Here is an 8,532-nt window from a genome sequence, read left to right on the forward strand (position 1 = left end):
GCAACTTCTCTTTACGTGAACTACAGGAAGCCATAGCCAGACATGAGTCTCCCTACTCTGATGCTGTGTATGTTGTGGCTAGGGACTTCCATCACTGCAACCTCGAGAAAGGGCTACCAAATACTTTCAACACAGGAAAGACTATTTGGAATCATGGAAACGACCCACTGGGGCTACTTCAAAACATCCACCACAGACCTGAATGGATATGCAAAATCTACCACCAACCAGATCAGGAACTGCATCAGCAGCTGCATTCCCACCAGAACAATCGAGGTACCCAGGACTCCAGGAGCATGTGGTAGGGTCTGCAGACCATCACCAACTACAACGCAAGGCCTGCGGTCCTCTATCCGAGGCTGAGGTGCGCCGGACCTTCAAGAAGATGAACTCTCTTAAAGCTCCTGGTCCCAACGGTATACCACTCCCGAGTCATCAAAAGCTATGCTACACAGCTGGCTCCTGTCATGTCCTGTTCAGATGACATCTACGCATCATTGACACAGACATCCCCATGTGCTTCAAGATGACTACGATAGTGCCCAAGAAAACCAGGGTCACCAGTCTGAATGACTACTTTCCTGTGGCACTCATTCCAGTTGTCAAGAAGTGCGTGGAGAGCTGAGTGATGGGACATATCAACACATGCCAGACTCACTGGACCCACACCAGTTTGCTTACAGAGCTAACAGGAGTGACATATCAACACCGTCATACCAGAGGTCCTACCCCTACATATTCCAGGGGGAAGCAAAAATACAGTTCACCCAATAGTCAGCTGCTTCAGATTCCTGGGGATGCACATCTCTGATGACCTAGCCTGGACCCACAACACAGAAGCCATCCTGAAGGAGGCACAACAACGCCTTTACTTTTTGAGGAGCCTGTGGAGATGGGGCATGAGCACAGAAACGCTTGTGAACTTCTACTGCAGCGTCATTGAAAGTGTCCTGACTGGAGGCATCACAGCCTGGTATGGCAACACCACTTCCCTAAGGACGAGGCAGACACCTTCTCGTGGTGCCCCCCATCAGTAGCTGGTCACAACTCCTAGCGGCAGAAAGATCTCCTGTGAATTCACACTGGAGGAGTTCACTGCTGCCCTCCAGCATGTGAATCCAGGGAACGCCCCGGGGCCTGATTCTATCTGCCCGGAGCTTATACTCCATGCCGTGCCTGCCTTGAAGTCCTGGTTAAGAGCGTTCCTCTCTTCCTGCTTGCGCCAACTCAAGATCCCCAAAATCTGGAGAAGAGCCCTAGTTGTCGCGATCCCTAAACCGAACAAGCCTTGACCCTAAGAGTTACTGCCCCATCTCTCTCTTATGCATCTTCTTCAAGATCCTCGAGTGTCTCATCTCACTGAGGCAGGACATACAGACATACACCCCTCACCCAGGCTCGGGGTGGTAAAAGGATGGCCCCGAGCCTGGGGAGGAGAGGACACAACACCTAACTTGCACGACGAAGAAGAAGACCACTGCCCAGGGGCCTCATTTATAAAGCTTGAGTACGCACAAAAGAATGCGTACGCCAATCATGAGCAAACTTTGGGATTTATAAAAAAAAAACTTGACGGGAGAATGGCGGAGAATGTGCTCACCTCCAAGCACACACTCACCCATGCGTACGCACATTTCTGGCAAAATTAGAAACTGCGATCCTAATGGCAGAAAAGTGAAACCCGAGAAATGCTTTGAAATTGACACCATTGTGAACAATAAATATATCCGATATTGCAAAATAACCCCTCATATGTTGCACAGTCCAACCGGGAATCATAATCAACTGGATCTGTCATCGCTTAACAATTGATTCATTTATTTATTCTCATAAATGTTTCCTTTATTTATTGTCGTAAATAATCATGTGGACAGCTTAGACTGCTCAAAGCAATCACTATAATTCAAATACTGTTGTGAATGACTTGTGAAAGCCTTCATATTTACACTGATGTGAATCCCAATTTTGGTAGAACAACAATCACTCTAGTCGTAGAGAACGCCCTCTCACTGCGGGGAAAATGACAGACACGCAGCAATTGCCTTCCGCAACAAGAAATAAGTGTGCACTGTTTTGCATGACATTTACTCAGGCAATGTGTAGGCTAATATATTATGATGATTTATGATTCACTGTAAGCTGTGTTACACTGAAATAGGCTGTTTGTTGGTTTCATTGCCTCGTTGATTGACTTGGGAATCCACATTCATAGGGCGCCCATCATTATAAGTTATTAAGCCTATTTAGAAATCGGCATACATATTTGATGAATGAAATAGGCTAAACTGATCCTGTGTTCGATGCCTCAGTTGTGCAGATAAGAATGCTGTTACAGTAATTGTCTTAGATGTTATGGATATTATGTGCCATCGGCTGTTCTGTTTTCATGACATCCAGCATTGTCGGAAATAAGTGCCCTCGCCTCTTACATGTCATCCCTGTATCGTCTCCTATACCCAGAAATGAAATCAAACAATCAAACAATGGTTCATATATTGTCAATGACAATCGCACCTGTTCCATAGCCTATAATCATGTCCGTGGGTGGGTATAAAAAGGCATGCAATTCCAATGCGTAATGACGCACAATTGCTGCTTTATATGTAGGCCTACTGCTGTTTGATGTGGATGAAGGAATTCGGAGAGAGCGAGTCCATCAGGGACCGGCAAAACCTACTGGCCAATGACAAGTGGCTCATGAGCCGCTTCCGCTTCTTTGCTGCCACGTTTGCGTGCCACGTCATGTTAGATTTGGGCTGTATCGATTTCTGTGAATTGGAGGCATTTCACTGGCCATCACAAAACACACGTTCACGTGCGCCAAGTTTAGAGGTGATTGAGATTTATAATGGGGAACCGGCGTGGGACGTGCGTGCGCACTTCGTTATAAATCGGAAAATCGTTGGGCGTACCTTTTGGAACTTGCGGATGTCCGCAACCCTTAGTACGCGAATCCTGAGCAAGGTTTTATAAATGAGGCCCCAGGACAGGAAGGTCGTCCAGAGGGTTGTGAAAACAGGGCAGAAGATCATGGGAGTGGAGCTACCGGCTATCAGCAACCTCTACATCTTACGCTGCCGCAGTAGAGCTGTCTCCATTACGAAACAGACTAACCATCCCAGCTGTCCTCTGTTCCATCATGAAGGACACTAACCACCCCAGCTGTCCTCTGTTCCATCATGAAGGACACTAACCACCCCAGCTGTCCTCTGTTCCATCATGAAGGACACTAGCCACCCCAGCTATGTTCCGCCGCCTACTGTCCAGAGACTCCAGATGGCAGAGCATCATGACCAGAACAAACAGGTTCCATGACAGCATTTTCCCCCAGGCGGTGACATGCTCACCAACCTTCAGCAGTAGACCTGCAACCCCTGCTGGACTATTACCCCCCCCCCCCCCCCCCAAACATCAGCAGTAGGCCACCTGCTACCCCTGCTGGATTATTATTAGTCAGGAGCTGATAAGCAACTGTCGAGAGGAGCCGGATCAATAATTCCAATGTACCTGTACTTGTTGCATATGGCAATTAAAACTTGAAACTAAAAACCCACCACCTCCTATCTAGTTCTGCTCTGTACAGTACATGCATGGTGCCAGTGAACGTGAACTAACGTGATCCTCCATCTCTGAAGGTTGAACTTCCAGTTCTGCCCATCCTCCAAGGTGCACGGCTTCTCTGCTGTGGACCTGAAGCCCAACGGAGATGACGAGGTAAAACAGGAGAAACCTTACCATACAACACAATAGAACTTTCTCCAGTCCCTTTTGCAATGGATGTTCATCTCTGTTCAGTTCAACATTACATTTTCATCTACTGGGAGACGGTAGAGTGCATAAGACGCATATGACATCACTCTAATAACTCTGTAAAAACCTCTCTCCTACCCTTCCCCTCCAGATGGTGACCATGGAGAATGCTGAGGAGTATGTTGAACTGATGTTTGACTTCTGCATGCACACTGGCATCCAGAAACAAATGGAGGCCTTCAGAGGTAAAACCTTTACCTTCAGACTGTTTGATACTTGTCTCATATAGTCAGTCCAAGCTGAAATCCATCAAAACCATGGGCATTGCCAGTGGCTATCATTATTCAAACCACAAGCACCCCTCCTTTCTCCTCCTCTTCCTCCATGTCCTCCTTCACCCCTCCCTCCTGCTCTCTTCCTCCCCCCAGAGGGTTTTAACAGAGTGTTCCCCATGGAGAAGCTGAGCTCCTTCAGCCATAAGGAGGTGCAGATGATCCTGTGTGGGAACCAGTCTCCCTCCTGGACCTCGGAGGACATCGTCAACTACACCGAGCCCAAGCTAGGCTACACACGAGACAGGTACAGAGAGAACTCTGCACTAGTTCTGTTACACTGTTACACTGTAATATAGTCACCACCAAGGTACAGAGAGACACCACAGTCTACTGAAAACAGGCCTGTGTGGATTCATTCTTATTGTGCTTTGCTTGTGAAATGGGGGAAATACAAACATTTTCATTTTGTAATATTTTGTAAAATGTGCCCCCATTACATTTCAAACCTGTTCATTATTGTAATTGTTAATAATATACAATACTTTTCCTTTAAAAGGCTTCAAATGTGTAGATGGTTATAGCATTGTGTGCTTGGATGCTGTATTCCCTGGACAATGAATCCACTCCTTTGTCTGTTTTGATTTGATAATGCATATATAAGAAGTTATTTTCCTGCCCGTGATCTGAGTACATCTCCAATGGTACTTGGAAAGTTGTGATTCCCAAGTTTGATGTCAAATCATCATCAAATACGTCACCTGAACTCAGTTTTCCGCCATTTTACTCAGGGTAAAAAATTTATCCTGACTTCGTCAGCTGCTGACCTGCACTCTTCCTCCCCCTCTCCTCCTCCTCTCCCCAGCCCGGGGTTCCTGCGCTTCGTCAGGGTTCTGTGTGGCATGTCATCAGACGAGAGGAAAGCCTTCCTCCAGTTTACCACTGGCTGCTCCACGCTGCCCCCTGGGGGCCTGGCCAACCTGCACCCGCGACTCACCATCGTCCGCAAGGTAATGCCTCACACACACACACACACACACACACTTACTGACTGATTGGTAGCCTGTATCGTTGAGTCATAGGCAAGGGAGGGCAGTGCAGACGGTGGTTGACAAGGCCTCACAGCCTTAGCCAAGCTCTCACTCAGGACTGACTCTACACAAGCTTTTATACTGTAAGTGTTATTACAGTGTACTCTTACTAAACCCACCATGTGTTTGTGTTGCGTGGTTCAGGTGGACGCCACAGACTCCAGCTACCCGTCGGTCAACACGTGTGTGCACTACCTGAAGCTGCCTGAGTACTCCTCGGAGGACATCATGAGAGAGCGCCTCCTGGCGGCTACCATGGAGAAGGGCTTCCACCTCAACTGAGCATGCTCCGTCTCCTCCCTCACCTGACTGACCACCCAACCAACCAAGTAGCCATCGCCCTCTGGTGGTGAAGACGAAGCCTGTCATGTTTTTGTTGCAGAAAAAAAGAAACAAAGCCGTGCCCCCCCCCCCTCCCTCCCCCGTTAGAAAAACAGTCCAATGACGACTCTACTAGCTACTGATACAGAGAAGGGTCAACCCCCTCCCCCATGTTCCCTCCCCTGGACACTACTGCTTTAAGGGCTTCAGCGATGGGGAGCGTGTGTGTTTACTCTCCTCACCCGTCACTCTGGCTGCGCTGCATCTGTGTACAAGTTCTCTATACTACTTTTGGTTTCCAGACGCCACCTCTCTCTCCACACCGTTGACCCCCTCCACCCCAGTCTGAGGGAGAACATCCACCTGCTTCTGTAGTTAACTGCCGTAGAGTGTTTGGCCATCCTCCATACCTTACCCCCCCACCCCCCTGGTTTTAAGTTTTACTAGTGCCTGCATTGTTTGAATATTAGGATTTATTTTGTTTCCTTCCTTTTACTTAATCCTTACTGCATACAATCATGCACATGCTTATCATTTTCCTCTCCTCTTCATTTACCTTTTGGTTACTGTGTGAGTATGACGTCCATCGGTATGTTTTGATTGTCCATCGCCCTGCTATAAGGATCACATGATCAAAGTCCCAGAGTGCATCTGTGTCATTTTACAATGAAGCTATAGAGAGAAAAACACTGGTTCTGTGTGCAAGGCACATTTAAGAAAAAAAAGAAGCAAGCTATGCTTTCCCTTGTATTTTCTTTGTATATTATAAACATTTATTTAACTCAAGTTGCAGTTTGAAGTAAACAGATATTTTCAAATGTGTATGCTCCAAAAAATAATCATTAAAATGTTTGCAAAGTATGAATTGTGTTGTCACCTCTTGTTTATTTAGATAATAGCAACATCCCGCAAACAGAAATGAACTATGGTAGACCCAGTGGATCAGGTGCTTTTTCTACAGATTACATTCTCAAAGAGTCACTGTTGATCATCAATAGAACTATGAAGTTCATGATTTGATGGTCTATTGATGGAAGTATCAGTCCATTTTTACACAGGCAGAATGTGGTCAGGGCCACTAAACAAAACATCCGAGTAGGTTTCACTGTATACTGTATATAACTACTCAAAAGGCACAACTGAATGGTAGATCAGCACTACTCTGAGATGTGTATAACCCCTCCTGGGCTTGAGCAGCACACTGAACCCTCTTCGCTGCATCCGGACCGAGGAGAAGCCTCAAGAGTCGACCATCTTGTCCAGCGCCAGCAGGGGGGCCAGGATGCGGTTCTTGTTGGTCTCGACCACGTGGCCGTTCTGGATCATCTCATCCAGGATGATGTGCACCTTGTCTAGGTTGAACATGATCTGGACAGCAGCTCAGGGAAAACAGCCTAGATAGCTGTAGTGGTTTTTTTCATTTTGCTAGTGTTTTTGTTGCTGTATAGTTTTTGTTTGTGTATATTTATTGCAATGTGGCCTTTGTGTTTTTACTACATGCTGTAAACTACATTGGCCCACCAAGGATAATTAAGACTAATCTAGCCTGCTTTTAAAGATACACTAGACACAGATAGATGGACGTGTTCACACACAGATAGATGGACATTTTCACACAGATAGATGGACGTGTTCACACACACAGGGAAGTTATACACATGGACAAAGCACTGCCTGCTTTCCCTCCAAGCAAGGTCACAACAAGACAACTGGTGGTCTTTGATAAAGGATACATCCAGCTCACTCTGTCAGGGATAAGAAAACGCCATTTAAATGCTGGACTGATTATTTAATACTAACTACTGTACTGAGAAATTACCAACCAAACACTGGCCTGGACTCACCACGCGACTGAAGTACTTATCAAGAACCTCCACAAAGTTGTGCATCAGTTCGTAGATGGACAGCTCATTCTGTGGGAGAGAAGGATATTCCATAGTGTAACTTTTCTCCCCATGCCTCACATTAATCTGGCCCAAAAATCACACCACAGAGATTACATATTATAGGCTATTGTAAATACTGTATTAATCTGGATTACAGCTCATTCTCCTTCCTGGCAGACCCCTCACCTCTGTGTCACTGATGCCCACCACTATGAAGAGAGCAGCATACTGGCGGTACACCAGCTTGAAGTCCTTGTATTCGACAAAGGAGCACTGGCAAGACAACAGACTCACATCAGGGTCCGGACATTACAAACACATACCAGATTTAGGGTCAGTACAATACACTAACACTAACACAGCCACGTCTGAGGTCAGATTACACCTTCATAGAAATGAAAGCTTGACAGTAGGCTATAAAATAAAGTGATAGGTAAACAGCAGTCAAGACAGTATGTATCTATTCAAACACTGTCCAATGTACCCTTATACAGTAGGCTATATGTAATACAGTAGGCTATATGCAACTGCTGAAAGGGATGTGCTGGAGAGACTGCCAGACCAGACCTCCTCCTTCTTGCGTGACAGACATCCCCTGACCACCTCGGCCTCCAGGGGCACTCGCCTAGACACCTCCACCGCCTCATAGTACTTGGACAGCCGTGTCTGGCCCTGCTTATTAACCATCAGCAGGAACTTGATCATGCTGGACACCTGGAGGAGAGGAGGGAGGACATGCAAAGTTTAATCTGATAATATACTGTTATACTGTAAATAAAGTATTTTCAGTAGTATTTTTGGTTGACAGACACCCTCCACAGCATCTGCAAATATCTGTGTGTGTACAGTAAGGCTCCTTTCCAAAAACATTACTCACCACTGGATCAGCAATGTGTAGCTAGATACTGTAGCTAAAACAAGCTTCTTCTGAGTGATTAGGCCTAATCAGACAACATATTGTAGTCATAGAAAATGTCAACGATGGGTGTCCTGTCCATAGTGGCGGTGTCTGACTCCATACAGAGTTCAAAGGCATACATTAATAGCTTATGGTTTCAATAAAAATAAATGTTTCTTTGTCCAGTCTCCCAGGAAGCGAAGGACAGTAGACCGCAACACGCATGCTCGGGAATGTCATTTACAGTAGCTGGATGACAGGGAAAAGGCTGAATATGTCCCGTCATGCAATGCGACACAATTTTCCCTCACCCC

The 8,532-nt window shown here is 46.3% G+C and overlaps 2 protein-coding genes across 10 annotated transcripts in view; one reads left to right on the top strand and one right to left on the bottom strand.

The window, feature by feature from the left end:
- hectd1 (HECT domain containing 1) overlaps nucleotides 1-6,278 on the top strand; it is a 42,759-nt gene extending 36,481 nt beyond the window's left edge. For all 9 annotated transcript variants that reach the window (XM_084438509.1, XM_084438515.1, XM_084438511.1 and 6 more), the window contains 5 exons: nucleotides 3,636-3,714; nucleotides 3,902-3,995; nucleotides 4,179-4,329; nucleotides 4,888-5,032; nucleotides 5,258-6,278. In XM_084438509.1, the coding sequence (XP_084294635.1) occupies nucleotides 3,636-3,714; nucleotides 3,902-3,995; nucleotides 4,179-4,329; nucleotides 4,888-5,032; nucleotides 5,258-5,395 (607 nt within the window). In that variant the 3' untranslated portion in view covers nucleotides 5,396-6,278. The remainder of the gene's footprint in view (nucleotides 1-3,635; nucleotides 3,715-3,901; nucleotides 3,996-4,178; nucleotides 4,330-4,887; nucleotides 5,033-5,257) is intronic.
- A 21-nt stretch (nucleotides 6,279-6,299) lies between these two features.
- ap4s1 (adaptor related protein complex 4 subunit sigma 1) lies at nucleotides 6,300-8,448 on the bottom strand. Its single transcript, XM_084438526.1, is given in 6 exon segments — nucleotides 6,300-6,815; nucleotides 6,817-6,836; nucleotides 7,282-7,347; nucleotides 7,507-7,593; nucleotides 7,888-8,034; nucleotides 8,198-8,448. Coding segments are annotated over 5 exon segments (453 nt in total). The 5' UTR covers nucleotides 8,026-8,034; nucleotides 8,198-8,448; the 3' UTR covers nucleotides 6,300-6,673.
- Between the last annotated feature and the right edge of the window lie 84 nt (nucleotides 8,449-8,532).

The sequence above is a fragment of the Borostomias antarcticus genome, assembly GCF_949987555.1.
Source record: "Borostomias antarcticus genome assembly, chromosome: 5".
In the NCBI taxonomy this organism is placed as follows: Eukaryota; Metazoa; Chordata; class Actinopteri; order Stomiiformes; family Stomiidae; genus Borostomias; species Borostomias antarcticus.